Genomic DNA, 25228 nt, shown 5'->3' with positions numbered 1-25228 from the left:
CCAACTTTTGATGAATCAGCACCTGTCTCTAATTTTTTCCTCCCCCCCTCACATGGAAGATCAGTGTAGTAATCTGACATCACAGGGAGGGTAAATGCTCCAGGAACGCAGCTGGTATTTTCAGGTCTTATGCTTAATTCAGTTTGGAAGCTCAATCGCTTTCCTGCTCTAATTTTTAAGGACTACAGCAGAGGCAGGGAGGGGTCCACACTGTTTGTATATAAACAAAACACATCTTGCTGGGGATGTTTATAAGACACAGCCTGTTTGCAAACTGTATTGTTAAGGCAAGTGATGTGTGCCTGGAAAATTTAGCAGAATTGAGAAGTCTTGGGCTGTAGTTTTACCATGGTTTTAATCTATCCAAACAGTTAAGACTGAGTTTTGATCCCTCTCCAGCACCTCAGTTTTTATGTGAGCTACTTCAGCTCGTTAAACCAACACAAAGTTACCCACTTTCTTGGATTTGGCTAGGCTTCTGCTCTCTTAGTGAACTGAAGCAGGTCACTTGGGGTATCAAACTAAGTCCAGGAGATGTGCAAGGGAAGAGATGAGGTTATTATAATGCCAGCTGTACATGCACGGATTTAGGCTTAATCTGAACTGGAACTGTCCTTCTCTATTTCATACATCATTAGTTCATGGAATTCTGGGTCAGGTTTTGGTTGTTTTTTTTTGTTTGTTGTTTGTTTGGTTTGGTTTGTTTTTGTTTTTTTTTTTTTTTTTTTTGTTTGTTCTGTTTTCTAACTCCATGGCTTCTATAGTTCTGTTTTAAATAATGGAATTCTTCTGAACCTGGAACACGCAGTATGCACAGACCCTCCTGAGGGTCAAAACCAAAGGGTTTTGCATGAGTCCAGGTGAGGTGGGTATACAGCAGAATATCCTGTGCTAAAGAAATGACACTTTCCCCCTCAGCTGGTGCCATATAAATGTGTTAGTATTGCTATTAGCCAAAGGAGTGCTTCCAGGCAGTACAAATTAAAAGCTGTACAAAACAGCTGAAGGGACAGAGGTTTAGTCCAAACTCCTTTTATATGTGCTTGTCATAACAGTTGTCCACATGTGCTATACGTGTGATATATAGATCCAGAAATAAAATCTGGATCTTACCCAGTGTATGAGAAATAAACCTTCATCTACTACTCATCATCATCCAGGTCTTCCCCTGCAGTTGCAGCTTCCAGTGCAGCCAGAGCTGCTGCAACTTCTGCATCTTCCTCTTCCATTTCTCCCTTGATGTCTTTATGGTTGGGGTGTGTGGGTGCCTGTGCTACTCTGGTAACAGCCACGGCAGTGATACCACCCATAATGCCCACACTCAAACTTGTGGAGTCAGTTTTAAAAGGTCCAATACTGCTCTTCGTAGGTGGAGATGGGGTTACACAAATGTCCTGGTCCTGCACTGCCGAAGGCCCAGTCTTTTGGTCTGAGTGTGCATAATAGACTAAAAAGCTGTCTTTTTCAACATAGTTCCTGGTTTGACTGTGATTTTGGGGGTAATTAATATCTGGCAGTTGTATGGCATTGTTTTGTGTCTCCAGTATTGCTCTTCCTTTAAGAAAGATGTCTTTTGCAGACTGGGAGTTCTCATCTTGAATACTGTTTGACTCATTGCATGTTGCCTTCCTCTGCCAGCCCACCTCTGGGTCACGTTCTTGTCCAGACCTGTTTGATTTGGTGTAAAAGTCTCTATTGGCTGAAGAAGCCTCTGACTGGCTCACGGTTCCCTGTTCACTGGCCTCTTTCACTGGGTTTGTGTTGGGGTTGACCACAGAGTGCACTCCAGCACAGGAGCTGCCACCATTGACTGCAACATCAAGCTTTGCAACACACTTCACAAGGCCATCCTCTTGAAAATCATTGCTTCCATGGTTCCAGAGAGTTTCTTTTCTGTTATTTATCTGACTTTTGTTTTCTGTTCCATTCAGCTCATCCTTCTGGAGTTCATTTTTATTTTCTTGAATTTCAGTGTTCTCTTTGGATTTATTGCTGAATTGCTCATTGTGTTTATAGCTGCTTACTTCATGAATGTGTCTAGGTGATTGTACTTCTTCTGGATCAAAAATGTAGCTGGAGAAAATTTACGAAGGAAATGTTAATTATGCTGTTAATCAATCTGATTAGAAAAAGAATTAAGCTTAATTTTTAAGCTGGAGACCTCAAGTAACTGCTGTCACTAAACTTTACCTGAGATCCTGAGCATGAGCTAGACCAAATGGCAATGCTGAACTGTGCTGCTCTATCCTGGGACTGATTATAACTAACCCCCGTAGTAAGATTCACCAGGAGCATGAGGAGGTTGAGAGCTATGCGCTGGTGGTTGTATGTTTTCAGCTTTATTTTCTCAAGGGGGGGTGCTGTTGATTGTTGATTAGCCAATGAGTAGTAGTCATAGATTGTTCATTGATATGTCTTCATGTTGTTGCTAAGATACGCCCCATTTTTTCCCTGGTGTTCTTGTTTTTAAGTGTTACTATTTTGCTCTTTTCTAGTATTTTTTTTCTTCTCCCCCCCCTCCCCCGCCCCCCCCGTTTTTCCCTCTTCTTTCTTTTGGAATCATAGAATAGTGCGGGTTGGAAAGGACCTTAAGGTCATCTAGTTCCAACCCCCCTGCCATGGGCAGGGACACCTCACACTAAACCATCACACCCAAGGTTTCGTCCAACCTGGCCTTTTCTTAAGCTTTCCTCTTGCTCCATATTTTCCTTATTTCTTCCAGAGCCTCTCTCTTTTCTTTGTCCTCCCTCTGTGTTGCATAGCACCAGTTTACCTTCCCATTTCACTTTTCCCACAGAGATGTGGCCAAGGGAAGAAGTAACCTTCAAGTGGTTTTTGTTCTTCTAAAAACTAGCTAGTCTTCCTCTCAAGAGATGCTTTTAATGTGGGCATTGTTCACACAATTAATTACATTTAAAAGCTATGATGGAAGGAAGGATCTTTATTTAATTTCCATTGTTTAGGAAACAGGGAGATCTGACAGTCTGTGCTCCCTGTTCTACTGAAGTGAAGGGTGCTCGTGCTACCTAAATGACAAAAAGCTTTGCTTACGATAAATTTTTGATGCCACACAGCTTTTCTGTGGGATAGGAATGATAGCAAAAGAACCTGAATTACAGTAAATCAAAATGACATTCAAAGGACATCAGTATGCCTATGCTCTGGCAAGACTGTAAAGGTACTGTAAATCCGGAGGAAAACCCCAACTTAATAAATAGGCTTAATTTAAGCAACAGGTATAGGGGAGTACAGACACATCTTTTAATACATTTCTTTTATTGGGTCTAAGCAAACCTTGTTTGATTGTACCTTTGTAACATTTTGCAGCATCTGCACCCCATCTGGATTTTCTTTAATCTGAAAAGAGAGAGAGGGGAGGCAAGAGGGTGAGTGAAGCATTATGAAATTAATTTACAGGCAATTGCATTGAAAATTATGCTTATGTTTAGAAAGGGTCTATTATCTAAAAAGAAAGATGCCTACACAAGAATGGATACAGTACAGTTCAAGGACTTTCTAGGTTTCTATCTTGTATTGACAGCAGCCTTCATTTGGGGAAGAATTTAACAGTTCTTAAACAGATAGCGATGTTATCCTAGGATAGTTCCCTAAGCATCTTTATGACTTAGAGACTTCTTAGTCAGAGTCAGAATAGTTGGTTTCTGTGTTTTGCTTGTGGGGTTGTTTTTTGTGTGTGTATTTGGGTGTTTGTGACGTGTTGGGTTTTTTTATTTTTTGGCAGCTATTGATGAACTTTTCTTCCATTAATGTTTCCATCTGTATTCTGAACTCCAATAAACTGCTGGTGTCTACAGCATCTTATACTTGGGAGTTTCACAGCCCAGCCTTGTCTGTGTGAAGAAGCACCTGCTTTTGTTTGGCTTCAACCTGGTTCTTCCTAGCAGTATTTGATGCCTTCTAGTTCTTGTACTGGAACAGATGGAGAGCATCATGTCCTGTTGTCACTATAGTACAGGTCCAGTACTGCCCCTTCAGTTCTGATATGCAGTCTGAAGAATCCTCATCTTTCTAAATGTTCCCCATACTGACATTGTTTCGTGCCTGTAGGTGGTTCTTGTGGTGATTCTCTGCGTCTTCTGCATTTCAACATCCTTCTTAAATGAGGTGTGGGAACCACAAAAGCAGAGTTCATAAGGTGTGGGAAACCACAGATTTATTCTTTCCTAATAACTCCTGCCCCTACTCAGTCGGCTTTGTGACAGCTACTGAGTAGAGGTGACATTTTTGTGGAAATCTCTCTTAGACACAAACATATCGCTGTGATCGGCACCTTATTATGTGATGTGTGTGTTGCACCTGCATTTCACTAAACTTCTCAGAGTTTGACTAGAACTAGCAGAGAATTTACAATTTGCTACATCTCTGAGAACTTTTTGTGCATGTGTGTCACTGCCTGACCCAGTGAGATTCTAAGAGTTCTCTATTACATGGTTCAAATACCAAAGTCTTTTATTATGGGAAGAAACAGTTTGCCAATTTGGATCCTTGAGAACTTTCATGTTCTGAACCTAAAGTGAAGACACAGGTCTGAGCATCCCAAAAGCCTAGAAAAAAAGTTATCCGCTTTGGGTTGGGGCTATCTTATTTCAAGTTAATCAAGTCAGGGCAGGGTTTTAACGTTTTGTCCATTGTTATTCAGGCGCTTTCATTTCCTCTTGGGATGTTCTACCAGCTTTTATACTTTTGCCATTGCCTAAGGACAGCAGCTTACTTCTCATAAAACAGAAACGGATGATACAAGGTCAGAGTATTTTCTAGAGTGATTTATTCACAAAACACTAAAGGAAAATAGTATTGATTTATTCTTACCAGGCATAGCCTGAACTGCACGCCAGTGATATGCTAGCAGAAATTAAATTAAAACTTTGTTGTATGGGCTTACTGTTTCACTTCCTCCCTCCTCTCTCCCCCCTGTATCTGGTGTTAGCACTAAACAAAATGCCTGTTGTCAAGCCCATCATTCCTGGAGCCTCTAAGGGCCTACAGTCATTTAGCAGCTGGGTTTAGCTCCCTTCTGCATCTCTGCTGATCTTGTGCTGCAGGTTGTCATCCTCCATCCCTCAACAACATCATAGTAGGAATACTTATAGAGGGTTTTTCATCTGAAGAGGATGCAATAACTGGTAAGGTGGTCATTTGTACTGACCAGCCTTATGTGCAGTTGCTTTTCAGTACAAAGGCATTTGGACAGGTATAACTGGGTACAGGGTGCATTGGGAGTTGGCTGATATCCATCTTTTCTAGCCAAAGGGGAATTCTTCATACTATTTGCTTGGTTCAGTTGATGCACTGGAGGGAAAGAATGCCATCCACAGGGACCTTGACACGCTTGTGAGGTGGGCTGATGCCAACCTCATGAAGTTTAACCATGCCAAGTGCAAGGTCCTACACCTGGGTCGGAGCAATCCCAGACACAGCTACAGGCTGGGCAGAGAAGAGATTCAGAGCAGCCCTGCAGAGAAGGACTTGGGGGTGCTGGTGGATGAGAAACTTAACCTGAGCCAGCAGTGTGCGCTTGCAGCCCAGAAAGCCAACCGTGTGCTGGGCTGCATCAAAAGGAGGTGATCCTGCCCCTCTACTCTGCTCTTGTGAGACCTCACTTGGAGTATTGTGTGCAGTTCTGGTGTCCTCAACAAAAAAAGGACATGGAACTGTTGGAACAAGTCCAGAGAAGGGCCACGAGAATGGTCAGGGGACTGGAGCACCTCCCATATGAAGATCGGCTGAGAAAGTTGGGGCTGTTCAGCCTGGAGAAGGCTGTGTGGAGACCTGATAGCAGCCTTCCAGTATCTGAAGGGGGCCTATAGGGATGCTGGGGAGGGACTTTTCATTAGGAACTGTAGTGACAGGACAAGGGGTAATGGGTTAAAACTTAAACAGCGGAAGTTTAGATTGGATATAAGGAGGAAATTCTTTCCTGTAAGGGTGGTGAGGCACTGGAATAGGTTGCCCAGGGAGGTTGTGAATGCTCCATCCCTGGCAGTGTTCAAGGCTAGATTGGACGAGGCCTTGGGTAATATGGTTTAGAATGAGGTGTCCCTGCCCATGGCAGGGGGGTTGGAACTTGATGATCTTAAGGTCCTTTCCAACCCTAACTATTCTATGAGTCTACGATAATGTTAAAGGCTAAATTAGCTATAGACCTTCTTTAGGTTAAGACTGATTTGAAGCTAATTCACTAGAGCTAAGCCTTATGTGGACACTTGTTTTGTTTTGACTAACACCTTCATTTTGAGCTTAAACCTACTTATAAACTGAAAGGATAAAACCTGTATGAAGTTTAGCAGCTGTTGAAGGTTGAATCTAACAATTCTCAGTAGTTGGCGGGTTACCACTATCATAACTCCAGTTGCTGTCAGTTGCCGTAAGAGCCCACTGAAATGCCTACACGGCCTGTGGCTTGGCTTTAAAGTTCATAGGTTTGATGAAACCAGTCCCAGTTTGTATTTTCTGAGAACAGATACTGCTTCTAGCTGAATGTAGGTACTTCAAGTCAGGCTGCTTCTGTTTATCCTTTTATGTGACAAATTTCCTACTCAGTGCTTTATTTGTAACTTTTGTGTGATTTTTTTTTTTTTTAAGCACAATATCTTGCTCATTGGTTTTAACCATTGGGAAATGCTAATTGCTGTCCTGTTGTAAAGACACTTGTGATCATCATAGAAGGCAATTAGAAATGGAAATTACTGTTGTTGTTTTCGTAGGAAGCACTTTCCTAGTTGTTGTTGGTGCTTTGTTTTTTCTTTAATTACAGTCCCTGTTTGAATTCTCTGCAGCTACTGCATTAAGCTTTAAGCTTTTCCACTGATTAGTTACAACTGGATCTGTCCTCTGGCATGAATAAACTGTTATATATGGAAAATGCTTTATGGTGTATTATCAATTATTTCACATCTCAGAAATTGAACATGATTTTACAATGTTGCTTTCTGAACATTGGTTTGTTTTTTTCCTTTGCCCTTTTCTTCCATATTTTATAACAATCAAGTCAAGTTGCAAAATAATTCTGGGGAACGAATAGCTTTATAGCATGAAAAGGCATGCTTTAATTGTACTTGTTTTGGATACCTTGCTCTAAAGACTTGTGCATTGTGTGATGTTCATAGTTCTGTTAATGGATAAGTACGTTTAATAAGCTCCTGTCTGGAGCAGTTTGAATCAAGCATATGCTACAGACGTGCAATAAAAAAAGGGTTAGAGACCTCAAGCAATAGGTGAAGATATGTTATACAGTACTTAGTTTAGAAACATTGCATCCTTTTATGCTCTAACCTCTTTTGCCTTTTTATAAAATGTATATTTATAAGTTAGATATTCTTTGCTGCTGAATTGATTAGATAATTTCAGATGAACATGACATGATGTGTAATGCTCCCTTCAGAACACTTTAGGGGCCTTGGGGGCTAGTTCCCCCCCAAGAAAGGCTGCCTGTGTCTAAAGTGCCTAAATCCTTGGTGCTTTAACATTTAGATCTTCACAATTCAGATCAAACTGCCATTAATTCTGGACATCATTCTTTCTAGATCATGAAATTCCTGAAGGCTTGTAAATTTGTCACTCATTATTATGCAGTCATTTAATCCTGAATGTTAACACATTATCTGTCATTGAAGGTCTACTAAAATGTTAAGTACAGATTTTAGTATTTTTTTAGACATGCACTGGAACACTTGGAGCATTCACAGGAAGGGGACAGAGCTGCTCAAGGTGAGAGGAATTGAAGGAGGCCTAGAACTACTTTTTTTTACTCTGCTAAATCTTAAACTTATTTCCTAGCTTTGAGTTGCTGCTGAATTTCTGAAGAGTGTGTCTGAGGTTCACTGTGTAACAGTGTCTATAAAATAATGAGATTCTTGCCACATTAAAGAGTAGGGCAGCCTTGTGATTTGCATATTCAGTGTCAGTGCTATTTCAGTTAATGATAGTTTTCTTCAGTAAAAAATGTGGAAGGGCCCAAATCTTTGTGTGTTTCCCCCAGCCGCTCCAGCAGACCTTTAGCTGATCATGCAAAAGATAGTCTGGGTATCTTTTAGATATCACAAGTCTTTAGAGCAAGGTATCCAAAGCAAGATAAGAAGGATTAAAGCATGCCTTTTCGTGCTATAAAAATTAAACGAGTGTTCACAGAGAGACCAGGGAGACCTGATGTTATGAAAGAGTGACTTTCTTCCTTTAAAATAAAGTGATACAGAAGAGCAACTATTTCAAAATCAGTTGGGGAAAACCCTACTATGGAAGGAGGAAGTAATTAGACTTAATTAGAGGAAAGCAGAACACCAACGCCGTTAGTAAAACATTCTGCAAAAGTGAGGGGTTGTTAAATATTATTACACTGCCACCTGCTAAGAGTAAAATTGGACTTCTCTGAAGTGTGAGACCTTGCTGAGGAAAACAAAACTAGTGTCTGACTCCAGGAAGATAACTTTGCGTTTCAAGCCACGGAGTGCTTTAAAAGATGTCTGCTTTGCTTTATCAGACTTGAGAAGCAGAATGTATCTGATTTTAAATTATGCAATAGCATAGCTTATATTGTGTTTTTAAACAGTAGCTGTGTTACGAATAAACAAAAAACAAATGGAAGGTGATGCCATGAACAGTGGAGGAGAAATATTTTCGAGAAATAAATGGTTTGACAACCTTTCTCAGTATTCCTGGAAGTTTACATGGAAACAGAAAAAGTCCAATCTTATTTTTATTCATGGAGTAGTTTTTCTTCTCAGAGGCAGAAAGCTGAGGGGAGAGTATATTAAAATAGCTCTTCTAGTAGGTCTCAAATTGATAAACTCTGGCTTGGTGACTTTTGATCTGAGTCATTCTTTTTAAGCCAGATATGGGTTTTGTTGTTTGGGTTCACATTCACACACCAATGCTTTATCAGCTTCTGTTTCTTAGACTTCTCCTCCATCCTTTCCCGCTCTAGATTACAAAGCAAGGCGTTTTTTCCTGCATATGCACTATCTGGGCTGCTGAGCCTGAATGACACACCTTCCAGGGCCCTGGGACACCTCTTCCTGGTGACTATTTTCAGTAGGGTCACCTTTCAGACTAGACCCTGCTAGTGTCTTCCTCATTAGTCTGCTGCGCTTTGCAGTCCTCAGTGAAACCTATCTATTTTTAGAGTACCCCCCTGAGCTACCAGTCTCTTTGCAATGGACAGAAACCCTTGCTCATCAAAATTAAGCTCTTTTTTTTTTTTTTTGCTAGGTAGGTTTCATATAGGTGCCAAATGCTAACCAGTTAAGAACTATACTCACAGAAGTAAATGTGGGAAGAGAAAGTGTTTGGAATCAAATCTGTACAGAGGGAATAAAGAATTTGGGATGGGAATAACAGAGAGCTCTAGCTATTGGCAAGCTTTTCCTAATGGGAGGTGTGGTTTGCCTCTGTGCTGAGCAGGCATTGACATCTCTTGGAAGATTCTGGAGCATCCTCAGCATGTGCCAAGCTCTGAGAAAGGGTCAGGCATGTCTAGGCTGGAGGAGGGAAGTGTGATGTCCCTGCTCATTGCAGGAGAGTTAGACTAGTTGACTTTTAAAGGTCTCTTCCAAATTAAACCATTCTATGATTCCTTGATTCTATGTGTTACTGAGGGGTGGAGGCAGATAAATCTGCATGACAGATAATATATAAGAGGCATAGAAAGATTGTGGACAGATGGTAGAGCTGAGAAGAACTATATTTAGAAATTCAGAAAACTAGTAAATATATGGTAGAAAAAATCACCAGCCTGCAATAGAGGGAGAGAGGATAACAGGGAAAAGGTTGTAAAAGAAGAAAGAGAACAGGGACATAATTTCAATAGGCATATATGTGTGGGCTATTCAGTGCTATTGGATGAATATGGCCTGTAAGAGCTGTCTGACTTTGCTTAAAATACAGAGGACACTTCAAATCCTGTAGGTATTTTTCCTGACAGTCACTATGCTGAGGGACTTTGGGGGGCAGCTGGGGGGGAGGACCAAACCTGGACCCATTATTATCTGAACGATCTGATCCAGCTGAAGATGTCCCTGCTTATTGTGAAGGGCTTGGATTAGATGACCTTTGAAGGTCTCTTCAAACCCAAACTATTCTATGATTCTGTAATGGTCTCTGGAGACTAACCACTGACAAAACCTTGAGCTGATAGATAAATGCCTTCTGAAAACAAATTGCTTTCCTGCAAAGCTTCACATCCATTCTCCTCGTGTACCTGAAAGTTGCAGCCCAGTTTGTCTGGAGCAGTCACATTTAGGATATAGGTGAGATCCAAAAAAAAAGTGAAAATCAAAGCATAGAATACCTGATCTTTTCCATCAAGTCTCTAGTCTCTGGCAATTCTTGTCTTACCACGGTTGTTACAGAGGCAATGATTCGCTAACAAATCTGTGCTTAACTCTGCATTGAGGTTAATACGCAAAGCTCCAATGAAGTCTACCTACTTTCATTTTTTTGAACTGAATCTTAGTCTGAGATTTATTTTAAAAGTCCTTCAGGGAATACCTGGTATAAATAAATGAACTAACCTGAGGAATTACTGTATTATGCTCCCTTATAGGAGGCAGGTCCCACCTCGTGGGTACTTTTTGTCTGTCTTTCTGTAGCTAAATTGGCTTCAGTCTCTTTGTTCACAGTTTCTTAAAATGCAACACTGAAGTGTTGTTTCTGTGCCTGTCCATTTACTGACATTTACTTTACAAAGCTGGGGAGCTGCACAGGTGTACCAGCCACTTTTATTAAAACAGGTCTCCATTGCCCACTAGGCCGTTTGCATGCATCTCTAGTACAGCTAGCAGATAAGTACAGCATGAAGAGATGTTGACACAGAAGGGCCTATCAAAGACTCATATAAAACTTCTTCAGCTATAGCCTAAATACAGTGGTGACTTATGGCAGTCAACTTCGGATGTTTGACTCCTATTGGCACCCTCTGCTTGCTTGCTTTTCAAATTGGATTCCCTGTTTATCTGTAACAAATAAATATAATCACTGCATAAAAGCAAATAATCCTTACACTATCCTCCATTCTTGAGAACAATATTTATGGGGTTTCTTTTGAATATGATTCTTGCCCTCTTTTCTCCCTGGCCAGGCTTAACTGAGATCATGGCCTGTACATTGTTCAGGCATTGGCCTGATTCCTTATATGTTTTCATGACTGAAGTGTCAGACTTCTGAGTGATATTGCACACTAATACTACGTACAGACAACAGCTGTTTGTTTCAATGAGGCCAGAATTTGATATATTCTGTATGTTATTCAAGGTATGAAGTTTAGGGTTTGTTTTATGTATTATACTAAGGCTATAATTTATGTTTCCTTCCAATGAAGCCATGATACTGATCTAGACTTGTATTTTCTTCAAGGGAGAAAAGTGGCTTTAACTGGGGCAGCTGTCAAAACCTGAAAGTTCTCATGCATCAGAAGCATGTGTTGCTTGTTATCTGGGAATTTATAGGACTCGCTCAGTTACGGCTCCATACATTTTGATGCTTTGTATTCTGAAATAGAGTAGTTCTTTTGTACTGAGGAAGTAGCTCTGATATCATATTATGGGTTTGCTTCATCAAGGTAATACATGGCAGGATAACAGAACCTTAAATGAGAAAGGTATGGAGCAGTTGCAAGGGGGGAAACAAACCAAGTGACACTTAACAGAGCTGTTTCTAATTAGCTGAATCTCACAGTTCTCAAGAGATTACAGAACAAAGTGATCTAATATCGAAGACTCAAATAACACTCTGCTTTCCTGATAAATCATCAATACAGAATCAGCTAATTACTAAACTATGGCCTACTTATAACCAGTGGGAGTAATGTTACATGAATTTAACTTCTATCTGCATGGCATCATCTGGAAATGTATGCACATATTAAGTGGGCTTTTTCCCAGGAAGCTTTCAATAGCAGTAATTGACAAAAATTTGCTGCTCTTCTGCTCTTTGTCCGAGGATCACAATGTTAGCAGTCAGCACTAATTACTGTGTACATGAAATAGTACAAACTGCATATTATGTCTTTGGGTTATTCATAGCAGCATCCAAGGGAGAGTGCAGTCTCCTAGCTGAGAGTTGTGTCTGCTGTGCAGCAGTCAATTATGTCCTCTAACTGTAGGTGCATGCTGTGGCACTTCTCAGCACTGGGGAAAAGCATCCTGCCAGTGTGATGTCCAACTACAATCTGATGAGAAGTGACTCTCGCAGTCAGGATGCTCAGAGTAATGGAAATATCAGCTTACATTTGTATTCTCACTGAAAGAGCTGAGAAAAGGCCAGATTTAGCCAGATTCTGCTGATGTGAGAAAAGTACACATTAATTATCTTACATAGGGGTAGTTGTACTACCAAGAACCTGTACCAGCACCAATATACTGGCAATAGCAGTACCTGCCAGTTGTTACATGCCAGTGTAAGTACTTCAGCTGGAACAGGGATCATGGGAATGAATGCAAATACAATGTGACAAACTGTTCCACTTCTTTACAGCTGCTCTCTTCCCCATGCCCCCAGGCATCTACCAATGTTGTTATCCAGTCCTGATGGTGTTTATGCTCCCACCTTGCCGTTTCACCTTCTTGCTTTTTCATGCAGCTATTTGGCACCAAACTGAAATCTAATGCTGAGCAGGTCTCAAGGCAAGAAAGCTTGAATGTTCCTGATGCAGCTTGAGCACACCTGCACTTGTTTGCAGGTGTGCTGGTGGAGGGGAAAGGTAATGAAAAGCAGACGCTGTCAGTTTTACGAAAGGTATTTTGTAATAAGTTGTAACTGTTGGTTTATTGCCTAAGCTGATCTTCCAAAAAAATGTAGTGATATGTATATCTATGTAAGTCCTGCTAGCTTCTCTTGTTAAAATGACCCTAGCAAACCAGGAAGGTTAGCCAGATCGTCTGGTTACCCCTAGTGGCTTCCTGACAGTATTTTGCAAGTGTGGGTAAACCCTTCGGGCCTGCGCAGTGGATTTATTTTAGGTGAGGCACAGCGTGCGCAGAACTGGCCTCACCCTTTACACCTGAGGTTTATCTGCCAGGGCCTAGCGAGGACAAGTCCAACTTCAAACCCGGGCAGATGAAGCTCGTGTAGCCCTGTAAGGCCGTCCATCTAAGAGAAGGATACTCTAATTAAACCTACGACCTGAGGACTTTGCTGTCACCGTCCAAGCTGACAGTATTAGTCAGTATACAAATTCCCATGTTTTAATCTCATCAGTGATTTCTATTTCCACTCTGCCAACTTCTTTTTGTTCTGAAGTCATTCTTGCTATATTTCATTCACTGAGTAATCTTTCTGGCAGCTATAGGCTTTTTTAATAAACACTTCTGGGAAAGTAATGCCAGCTCACAGGGAAGTTGAGCCTTTTTGTGAGGCCCTTGTAACTGGAAGAGTGTGCCCTAGAGGGCACCTGGGCTACAACTTGGAGGTGATCTGAATGTATCCTTTTTCCTGTTATGCTCTTTGCAATTGATTTTAAATATTTATAAGATACTTACAATGAAACGTATTTTCCCTGACTAGTTCCTCTGGTGTTCTCTCATAACATTAGGTCACAGAACATTTCCTTATCCCCCTTATTTACCATACAAACTGTTTGTTCTATTTTTGATGAGTAAGAGTGGGACAAAGGGTAAAACTCTCACAATCATTAGCCAGTTTGCACAAAGGAAAAACAAATATAGCTTGTAGCATAAACCCACTCATTTTCTCCTCAGCCAAGCTCATTCCCTACATCTGGTCTTCCTAAACTTACATCACTGTGTGTTGTTGAAGTTACTAAAATTTATATTTCCTGTCTTTTAAAATTGTTAACCCCGTAAAATATAATAGCTTCTACCTTATGGGATCCTAAAACCCCAAATCATGTTTAAGGCCATATTGTGCAGAAGCAAACATAGGAATGCACTTCTTCCCAAGGGATGCATGGTCTAAACATACAACAAGGCGAAAAATGGATATGATAAGCAGATGGTCATGTATGTGTGAAAGAAGCAATCAGCAGAGAAACTATATTTGATTCAGTAATTGTGTTAGGCTGAGCCCAAGTGGGGATCTATGTTTGGGAACACAGCTGGAGCCTCAAAATACTTATAGCCAATTTTCATGTCACAAAGAGGGACTATATCTGAAATCTTACCTCTTGGGAGGTTAAAGTGTCCCTTCGCAATCTTGTGCAACTTTGCATCTTGCAGAATGGATTCTTGAGTTCCAACCCTTGGTCTGAAAGGGTTCCAACCCTTGGTGTGAAAAACCTTGATTTCATCCAATGTCTTGTTAAAACTAGACACAGCTAGTTTCAGGACCTTTTGCTTAAGCTTTGCCTGAAACAGCACCCTTCCCAGTGGCAGGCTTTGGCAGCTTTCTTCACGGTGTACCATCAAGGGCGTGACTTTGATAGCTGCGAGACATGGCTTTGAGGCTGAGGGTCAAACTAATATATGAGAGAATTGTCTACCCCTTTGAATATTATATAAAATGATCACTGCCTCCTTTGTGGTTTGAACTTAGAATTGTTATGGCTGCTTTGTTTTAGGTTGAACACTTGCTGTTAGTGTGTGTGAGATGCCAGCCTTTGAAGCCTCAGCAATACCATGTGGTTTTAGGCCACAGGAAATCTGATGTAGTCATACCTTAGGGCAGGGGGGTTCATAAACTCTCAGCAGACTTGGCTGGGTATCCAGACTTGTCCCTCCTGGCATAGACACATGTGGATATTAACTTACAAATCCTTGCTCTTAACTTGGATTCCCTGTCCTATGACGTCTTTGGGTGAACAGCTTTTCCTGATTCCTAATACATATACTCTGCTTCTTTTACAATTCCTGGATAAGCTCAGCAGGAGATGTTTTGCTGAGACCTGTCAAGAAGATAGAAGCTCTGGTATGTCCTTCAAAATGGACACCCAGATGTTGGACATCTAGCTTTAGTTAGCCGGACATCTGGGTGGAAATGTGGTGTCTATTGACTTCCAGAGTATGCTGTAAATTTCAGTTTGGGGCTTTGTTGTTGATATTCACCAAAGCGTTACTAAGACACTAAAAGTATTAGAATGAACACAATTAGTAATGGAGTTAGAATAAAAAAAAAAGTCCTTTAAAATGCCTATTTTCCATCCTGACTGGATGATACCTGTATAATATACAATAGATTGCCCTAAGCTTAGTGAAATGGAATCTTGAATAGGCCTCTGAGGACAGGTCATATGGATAACTTCTGCTAGCTAGGAATTATGCTGCAGAGAATCTGGGTCCCACTGGCATCGTAGTGGTATGGGTAGAAACTGAGCACTGGCTGCTGATTTGTGACATTCCTCCTGAGGACAGTGGAGACTTCATGTTCTGTGATGCAGTGAATCTTCTAAAGAGAAAAACATGACTCTTTTGTCCAGTCTTGCAAGACAACTTAGATTTAACTAGAGTAAACAGCTTGCCATTTTTATGCCACAATCTTTGTGGTAAAAAAAAAAAGGCAGGTTAAGTTAGGTTTTAAGGTTGTATTTCTATATTCATGTACCTATCCTTAGGTGTTTATAAATGTACCTCTTCTATGTGTGGGAAATACATTCATGGTAGTCCAAGAAGTTTTCTCTTCCTGTTGGTAAAATGGTCTCATTATTTGCTTCTCAGCTTTGGAAACACAACTACTGATGTCCTGATTATGGATGTCAAAGGGTCATTGTTCTTATGTGTCAGGCACTTCTGAAAGTAACAGTAGGAAGATGCCATATAGATAACTTGTTTGACTTGCTTGCATGAGGTTGCTGAAAGAGAAGTGCATGACGACTGATTCATGCCATATGTTCAAGTTCTGTATTTTAATGTTTTAGAATATTAGGTATCTTATAAAGATGTTGCAGTGAAAATAAAAGCTATAATTTTGAAGTTCTCTTCCATGTGCACGTCAATTTAGCATAGCTTTTGAAAGCTGTTATTTGCTCCTAATAATTTCTGAAATATTTGAATGCTCCAAAATACTGCTCTGTTCTTTGTCTTCTCATGTAGTTCCTGTTTTGTACTTTCACAAGTCTGCTTCCTGATTCTTTCTAAAAGTGTCTGTATTTTGAGTTGTTAACTAATGCCTGTCCTAGGTATTTCCCCTTGTCATATCAGCTGGAGGATCAAACCTACATTCAGAGTTCTCTATCCTGCTTCACTGATATTCTGTAATTCCAACACTGCTTAGTAGACTGGTCTGAGCATCCCGAAGACCACGAGCCTTTAACATGGGGTGCATCCATATTCTGTGTGCCTACTTGAGAGACAATTATACACTAAAACCAGTGGAGGCATTTCAGATTACTTAAAATAAATCTTGATGAGTCCCTCCATTGACTGATTTCTGACTAGTTGTCTGTTTCATTGGAAACACTGAGGGTTTTATATGTATGCTATTGTTCTTTACACTTTCTTTTTTTCCTAATGATTGAACCATTTCTCCTGGCATAGAAACTATGTACAACTACAAATCTGGTGATTTTTTAGTTTCCTCCAGTAGGTGTCTCAGACATCTTTAACATATAAAGGAAATCAGAAAAATTAAAGGTCTTGTGATAGCTTTCTTACAGGTGTTTCTGCTTCTGTCTACAGGGCTAGCTGAAGTAAGATTTTAACCTTTGGATTAATGATGAGGTAACAAAGAAGGACTTAATAACTTTACAGGACTCAATAAACTTAGGCCTCAAAGTCTAGAGAAAGAGAACATAAGCATGATGTTTGATCCATTGATATATTAACAGCTTTGGTAAATTTTGAGGACTGAAAAAATTCAGCAGTTGCAGAGGGCAAAGATATGTTAAAGCAATAGTTTAAATACATTGCTGCCCCTGATGAAAGATCAGATCACAATTTTAGCTGAATTTGAAGAAGGGCAAATGCTGAGGTCAGAAAGGTATGTTTGAAGAAAACAACATGTCAGGGTCTGCAGCTGCATTCAGCCTTTGACAGGTTTACTATTGACTATGTCTCTTTCTGGCTGCATGTGAGATGCTGCTGAGCAAACTGATGAATTAGAGTGCCTACTGGGGCATAACTGGGGTACCTCAATACTTACGTGTGACTTAAACATGAAGTAGTACCAAAGTTAAGTACTGAGCTGAAAATCTGGTTATTGCTTGTCACTCAGGTCACTTTTTTGAACTGGTATGGTGGTCCCTAAAATCCTGTAGCAATGCAGGATAGACATGGCAGTGTGAATACGAAACAGATTCTCTTTTGGCCTTGATATGGCTTTAGTTTCCTGCACCCTCACCAGAGGGGACTGAGAGAATCCAAATAAGGACAGAATCTGCCTTTCAGAATGCCCATTACTGGCTGGACAAGCCAGAAACTGCAGTTTGACTTTCGTGGCAGTACTGACAGGAAAGCAAACAAATCCTTCAAGCTGAATCTTGAATGTCAGCACAACTGGTTGTGGAGCTGCTTGTATTCTGTCTTTTGGCTCAGAAGTAACTTTTCCATAGACTTCCGTTTGCAGCTGAAGACTAAGTCTGCTTAAATACAGAAATATTTTCCAGATGCAGATTGTTTCTCAGTGGAAGATATATATATATGAATATGTATATAAAAAGGTGGTTTTTTTTTTTTCTTTCAGCCTTCTGAAATAATATAATTTTTATTGTATCAGTTCTATGGATGCTGATGTCAATGAGAAATTCTACTTGGGTTGTCATAAAAGCTGAAATAGCAGACAATGAGCATGAAAATTAAAATATGCTGCCACAGTTTTAGTCTGTGAGAAAATCTTGGCAAGCCAGACTGCTTCCCAGCTATGTTATGTGATAATGCCATGTACACTGTCATGTAGCTGCCACTAGCTTGCAGCATAGCAGCATGCTGTACGATGCTATGATATCAAGCTCTTCGTTGATCCTTCACCTGCTGGAAGCTGTCGCCTCTTGTATTTGTCTGTGAATCCTGTGCAATAGTGATAACCCAGAAACAATTTATTAGCCTTCTGCAGCAATTTGAGAGCTATAGATAGCAGAACCTTAAAAAAATGCAATTGGAAGACTCGAAATCTTTAGGTGATCTGGGAGATACCTCGTGACCAGTTTTGGTTTGGGAGTTTTTGTATGTTTTTTTGTCCCTGTTGAGTTTTTGGCAGTGAGCGTGAAGAGACATTGCTGGAGTTTTCCAGGACTTTATCCTTCAGGTATGACATACATTTTTACTTCAGGGAGCAATATTCTGAAAGTAGGCCTGGATGTCTATGGAGATTGCTTCAAACAGATATTGGAGGTTTTTGTGTATGTGCCTCTAGGCAGAACTGAGGCCAGGCAGGATATGTGACCTTAGTTGTGGCATTCAATTGTAGCTTTGTGTCCCCCAAAATCATCTTGCCCTGAATATTTCAAATGCTTCTCATTTATTCATATAATCTGAAATACTGCTAGTGACAGGCATTGTGGTGGTGGTGGTGTACTGCTCAGAACATCAGCCTCTCTTAACATAAAGAAAATTAGATAAAGCTGTGAGCAGTTAGTACGAGCCAATGATTCTCTTCTGTAAAAAAAACCCAAGCAGATAACAAAAGGAATTTTCTTAAAAGTGTCAGGATATTGTGTTTGACCCTTTAATGGAATAACCTGCAGATCTTTGTAAGGGAACTGTCAGAAGTCAGCATACTCTCCCTCTTCAGCTAAATCAATCCTTATGGTTTCCAATGTATTCTCCTTCCACCATGTGCCCCCTCTTTCTTTTCCGTCCTTGTACCATTTGCCTACATTCCCACATTTTCTCCTGCCTTTTCCACCTGTGTTAACTGACTTAGAATGAGTCAACTTTGTATTCCTGTGGTGGTTCTTTCCAGTACCTTTTCAAAACTTCAGAGTGGAAGCTTTTATTTGTTACATTAGAAATATTAGGGGTTGGAAAGAATCCTAGTTCAGAAGCTGTTCTGTCAGCAGTGCTTGTAGCAGCAGAGTATCATCAATAGAAAATATGGTGGAGTACTGCAGAGAGAAAAATAATCCAGTGATGTTTTTTCTTGTGGAGTGCTGAAGTTACAATAGTGAATGGCCAGTAAGTTTTAAACATACACAAGGAGAATAAAAGTAAATAATCCTACCTTTCAGACTGTGTTCCATTGACTGCTTGAAAGGTTTGGTTTAAATGTCTTCATCCTGCAATAGTGAAACACTTGGCAAGTGGTTTCTTCATATGCCCACACATGTAAGAAGGATACCCTTGAGGGACAGGCTGACTACTGCAAACAATGCGGAAATATAACAACTTCTCTTTGTGCCATTGTGAATTTTTAATTTAGACAATTATCAAACAAATTACTGGAGTAGCATGCTCGTCCCCTTGAGCTGAACTGGAATGCTAACCTGCTTAAAGTGAGCATGAGCTTGCCTGCTACAGTGGATTAGGATTCATGTGAAGTATTTATACTTTAAATAACAATAAAATTAGAAAACTTTCAAATATGCAGTATTATGGGATTTCTTTTCTTCTTTGCTGGGAGCCTGAATAGTTACAGTATCAGCTAGAACTTCACTGTATGCTTGTCAGAGCTTTCTCCTTCAGATTTTCACAAACTTTGAAACTTACTGCAATGCCAAAGACATTTCTTAATATCATTATTAGGAAAGCTGTTTTTTCAGATATGTGCACTCCAGGCTAAATGGAAAATTCAGAAAAATGTTTTCTATTAAGAATTTACAGAGAGACAGATGAGTTAATGAGATAATGACAGAATTAGAATGAAACAATGCAGATATTAAAAAATATTTATATCTTCTGTATTTCATGTAGTGAGTGGAATGTGTTTGCCCATTGGACCTGTATGTGCACACAAACCTGTAATATTAATTACCAAGTTGATCTCATTTCTGTGAAATGGGCAATGTATTTTGTTGTGAATTTTAGAATTTGGGCCATGTGCTTGCTTTCTTTCTCAGCATCTCTCTGCTTGAGTGACAAGAACTTGAAAAATCTCAGGGCAGCTTACATTACAAGCCACAAGTTCAGAAAGAGCTGTGCTTGCACCATTTTTGAAATCTTCAAGACTTTCCTTCTGAGAGAGAGGGTTTTTACTGGCCTTGAGATCTCTTTCAGCAGAACTGTCCCAGGATCTAAGCCAAGGCAATTCATTTCTGAATTCTGCATCTGCAGGTAATGTGGCTGGGGAGGAACAGAACAAGGCAATTTCAGGGTTGTTGCTGTTGCTGCTGTTTTTGCTACACTGTCTTTGTATACATAGTCCTTGCAATTGTACTTTTCAGCATTTATGGATAAACTCTGAAAAGTTCTCATAAATTTCACCGGTAGCTTTCAGATTTGAAAGTACCCCTGGCTGTATAAGTAGCTTCATGATTGCTGGTGGCTTACAAAGTCATGAAGACAATACTGTATAGTGCCTGACCCATAGGTGATATTTAGAAGATTTTATATTAAATGTCTGAAACATGGCTGAAACCTAAATGCAAAATTAGGTGCTAATGAGAACCTGGGAACCCTCGATTCATTGCATTTCTCTGTTGCCCTGGAGCAAGTACTTGTCTTGTATGCTACCCTTTCATATCCTTCTTGGAGCTTAATGTTTGTGCAGCACTTTGGAGATTTATAGACCTATTTGATCTTATCATAGTGTTACAAAGGATTGAGAATGTTTCTGTGCATCTGTTAAAGGTGCCATCAGTACTTTAGGTGGAGTAAATAATAAAGCTTCAAGAATGAGTCACTGTATGTTCCTATTTTTATGCAACCTCTTTACTGGTGTTGTGCCTCTCTTGACCTCAGTTCTGTTTGTGTTTGATATAGCTGTCATTATTAATTACCAAGTAGAATCTTCCATGTAATTTTTGGTCCAGTCTCTAATTAATCTCACTTACAGTGTAATTCCGTCTTGATGTCCTTATTTGTTTTGTGTAAGACATGGCCTAAACATTTATGTGTACAATGAAAGTAAAATTAATAACAAAATCCATGGCCTCTTGCCCCTTGTTGGAAGGATGCAATTTTATTTAACAGATGCAAAAGAGGGAGCCAGTTTAATTAAACTTTACAGTGCGTTCTTATCTGCTGTGAATTGCTTTTGTCTGTTTAAAAGATTTTAAGGTAGTAGGTTAGCTATAGTTTTTGTGTGTGTTTTTTTTTTTTTTTTTTTTATAATTGGTTTTGGCTTGTTTACTTTTAGTCTTCTTGGAAAGACCTTTCTGTAATTCTCTGTAAATCTAAAATGGAAATGCCAAAAAGGTGAGCTGGTGGGAGTCATAGCTGTTGGTAAGTTGTAAGCTTACCCATTACATCATGTCAAGTGATAACTGGTTTCACTGTGAACTTCTGTCTGTCTGGTGCATGTGACTGACTTTTGGCCCAAAAGTGGAGTGTGTGTTTTCTTTAAGGAAAAAGAAAAGCAATGCATTAGTGAAACAGTTTGCCTGTAATGTTAAAATGAGTGCCAAAACCTCAGTCTCAAGTGCTGGATATTTAACAGAAGAATATATGTAGAAGCTGGCTTTCAACTGAACCAGTAGTTCATTTTCTCCATGGCAGGCAGGATCAGGCATAAACCATTCTATATTTGTACTTAAACTTGAGTTAAAAATATCCCCTTTTCATTGTATTTGGAGCTTTTTCCTTTTCTGCGTGGTGATAGTTTGGAATGTGGCTGTTAGTCCTGCAAAACACATTCAGACATCTTAATTAAATACTCTTTTCGCCATCATCTTTGCTTAGCAACATCCCTTTTGAGATATTCTGGGAAACTTAATACTTGTCTGGTGTGTAAAACAGTGTTCATAAATCAAGGACTGTTGCCACATCCTGCTTGCTTAAGTTGTTTAATACTTTTTATATTACTCTTTTTGAGACAGAAACATGAAGCCTTACACACCCAGTCATTCCAGCTTACTTCATGACACAAGGGCCCTGAAACCCAATCTTTGAAATATGGCTTACCATGCTGGTGTAGAATGTTAAAGTAAGTGAACAGTATCTACATGGTTGTCATGGATGCCAGCAGCAAGTAGTTTTCACATTCCAAAATAACCTGTAATTTAAACAAAGTCATTAGGCCCACAGAAGCTCCTATTTGCATTTTCTATTTCATTTAGTTGCTGAAAAACATGTTATATCAAAGTAGGATGTCAAAATCTAGCTGCAGTACCCTAACCCTGCTTTGCTGTAGACCATGGGTACGCTTCAGATCCTGGGTGTATTTTGTGCTGGATAATATTAACTTCTTGGGCACTGAGCAATTATTTCCATATTTATCTTCTAGTGCTGCTAGGTGGATGGGGGTTTTGTCATTGTTTTTGTTTGTTTTGTTGTTGTTTTGGTTTGGTTTTTTTTAAGTTGTATTAGTCCGCAGTTGAAAGTGTGACTGGGGCCTTGCTTTCTCTGCTTAGGCTGGACAGTGGTTGCTCTGGTCCATGCTTCGTTAGGAGCTCTCATGCTGAAGTTTTCAAGCACCCATGCAGTTTCTCTGTTGTATAATATTGTGTGAAGTTGACCAACACTTTTCATCACAAAAGAACCTCCCTCCCCCAAGGATTAAGGAAAACGAATGTGTTTTACTCAATCAATCCAGAGTTTTTTCTTTCCAGAATTCATAACTTGTTTCTTCCAAGCTGGTTGTAGCCATTACTTGTTTTCCTTTGTTGGTCTAAAGTACTAGAACTCTATGCTGCCTCTGACAGTTTCAGAAAATGTTCAGCTTTCGACAGTGGTTTTAATTTATGTCCTGAGGTTTGCATTCCCCTCACAGTTTCCTTCCCTTCTCTAAAGCCTTGGCTGTGCCCTGTGTGTGCTTTGTGGTATTGTACAAATACTTTCTCTGCTGCAAACTCTGTTGACTATTTTAGGGGGGCTTTTTTGATCAGTTTAGCTCTTCATCTCAATTCAAATTTCAGTGGAACAAACCTCTGATTTACATGCATTCTTTGTGCTTCTGCCCATGTGTTTCACTTTAATTGTTTACATATGGACGTATTAATGTGCTCTTTGCACAAGGCAAGCTGAGATGCATTTTGTTTGAGGGATACTGTATAAAATGTAGGCCCACTGCATGTTGAGGTAAAAACTGATTGATCTTGCTAAGAGTAGAATCAAAGCCCTTAAGATTCTGTTGCAAGGTCATGAAAGGGAGAAGTTTTGTGAAATCAAAGCTGATTTTGAAAATCACAAATTGTTTCTGTGAATGCTTGGAATGAAGAAATAATCTGTCAACTGTAAAACTGCACACTTCTCCCCTTGGCTCTATAGGAATGAGCAGAAGTGAAGATGCAGGTAACTATCAATGTTCTGCTTTACTGGGGAAGTTGGGGAGGAAAAAAAATGTATAGTCAGCTTTCTTTATGAAGAGTACCTAGGAAATATAATCTTGTTGAGGTTAGTTAGTCTATCAATCTCTCTTGAATACAGCAAGTTTTTCCAAGACTCTTTCTGTATTTATCAGTACCCTAATTCTTGGATTCTGTCATTATGCTCCATGTAAATATGAAACTTGTCACTAACAGCATGAAGAACATAAGCAGGTAACTGAGACTCCATACACCAGTTAACATTTGAGTGAACACTGTTTAACAGCTCTTACACTTCATAGAGGTCAGTATACATCTACAGCATGGTATGAAACATAAACCACCCATGTTTAGCTCACTAATGCAAGGGAAGCTTTGATCTTTATTGGCAGTGTCTGTAGCAGCAGCATATGGCTCTGCTGGGCAGGTGATACAGTGTCAATATACTCTATGTTTATATAGTTCTTTATTAGTAAAAGTCTCCCAGAAGCTGAGGGTGAAAGTTCAGCATCCAAAATTTTCCACTTCTGTACAAGTTTCCTGTTCTTATCTTGGGTATTGAATGTGTTCTGATTGCTTACCTCCAGATTTCAGCCCAAAATGATAGCAATCTGTCTCCTGTTTGAAGAACCTAGAAGAAAAGAACATACTGGTGTATTGCTGTGCATTGCTATTTGCATATATCACTATGTGCTATGGCAATATGGAGATATTTATATTCCCTTTAGAAGAAGGTATTGTGGCAATTTCTCTGAGCCTGTTAAAAAGAATTTCTTTGTTGCAGATTACACTGTTCCTCAGGTACTGCTTTCTCATGCTAAAGTTTTTGTTGTCAGGACAAGTAAAATAATGACTAGATAAGAAATGTCTTATGAGCAGAACCTTTTACAACTTCATCCTGCAAGTCTCTTGGGCACAGAGATGTTCAGGTACCAAATTCCTATAGTCACTATTCAGCCAGCACTGAGAAACCATGACATTCTGCCATATCACACTCTGCATGAAGCAGCTTCCTTTTCTTTCTTTATAGAAATTGAAGACATGCAGCTTTTCATATGATCAGAATCTGAGAAATCAACCTACCCAGATGCTTAAAAAACAATTAAAGGGAGGGAGTGAACAAAGTCAGCTCCTGGTTCCTGCAGCTGTCAGTGCCCATAAATCAGGCTCTGGTTTTCCTTTTGATGCAGGACAAGAGCATTAATTTAATTAATGGGTTTGACTTGCTCTGGAAACACAGCAGAGAAATCACCCTACCCACACCTTTCACAGAAGCTGCAAACATACGAATGTTATTGTGTATTTACTCATAAATGCTTTCCACGTCGTTGTGCTAGGTACAGTTGAATGCCTCAGGGAGGTGGCAAGTCAATGACTGCAACAAATCCTTCTTTGGACACCCAGATCAGAGCCACAAAGGAGAAGCAGGTTAGCTCCTGTTTTCTTGGTTCTACCCGAGTTCTGCTTAACAAAGGCGTTAATAATGGCTGCTACAGAAAACTCATAGGGAAAACTGAAAGTGTTTTTTTTTCTGTTTTCCATGATAGGGGATTTAATTATAATATGAAAAAAAAAATAAATCTAGTAGGTTTATCCTGTCTCTCTGTTTAAAAAAAAGAGTAGCTAATATTTTCAAAACTGTCCCTGCAATGTGGCTCATCAGGAATACGTCTCTGTTGTTTGGTTTTTTTCTTGTAGTTTTAATTCTACCTTATTATGTGTAAACAGACACACAAACTGTCAGACTGGGTCAGACCCCAGTTCAGTGCTGTAGTCAGGTACCTCCAAAGAAGTTGTGCAAACACCCCTTGGGGAGACGGTATTATGCAGCTTTTACATCACATCAAACATGGCTTAAGTCTCTGAGTTTGAAGACTTGCATTTCCCTAAAACTTCTAGCTTTTTAAACTTAATTTTGTCCTTTTCACTGTTGTAGTGCTGGCTAGTGGTTTTTTTTTTTTTTTTTTATTATTTTCTAGGAAAAACTCA

The 25228-nt window shown here is 39.7% G+C and overlaps 1 protein-coding gene across 11 annotated transcripts in view; it reads right to left on the bottom strand.

Moving 5' to 3' along the window:
- Positions 1–743: 743 nt before the first annotated feature.
- The window catches only part of CUNH4orf19 (chromosome unknown C4orf19 homolog), a 43285-nt gene continuing 18800 nt past the window's right edge, over positions 744–25228 (bottom strand). For 3 of the 11 annotated variants that reach the window (XM_061379973.1, XM_061379972.1, XM_061379970.1), the window contains 5 exons: positions 23821–23870; positions 21897–21987; positions 19060–19114; positions 3310–3357; positions 744–2073 (listed from right to left, as the gene is read on the bottom strand). In XM_061379973.1, the coding sequence (XP_061235957.1) occupies positions 1143–2073; positions 3310–3341 (963 nt within the window). In that variant the 5' untranslated portion in view covers positions 3342–3357; positions 19060–19114; positions 21897–21987; positions 23821–23870 and the 3' untranslated portion in view covers positions 744–1142. Of the gene's footprint in view, positions 2074–3309; positions 3358–14131; positions 14590–19059; positions 19198–21896; positions 21988–23820; positions 23871–25228 lie in introns of those variants that run through there. The other 8 variants (XM_061379979.1, XM_061379978.1, XM_061379977.1 and 5 more) reach the window with 6 other exon arrangements.

This window comes from Neopsephotus bourkii, unplaced genomic scaffold (assembly GCF_033783945.1).
Source record: "Neopsephotus bourkii isolate Nb327-2 ecotype Australia unplaced genomic scaffold, CSIRO-AGI_Nbou_v1 NB_1780, whole genome shotgun sequence".
Taxonomy (NCBI): Eukaryota; Metazoa; Chordata; class Aves; order Psittaciformes; family Psittacidae; genus Neopsephotus; species Neopsephotus bourkii.
This window is presented reverse-complemented; position numbering and strand designations above follow the sequence as displayed.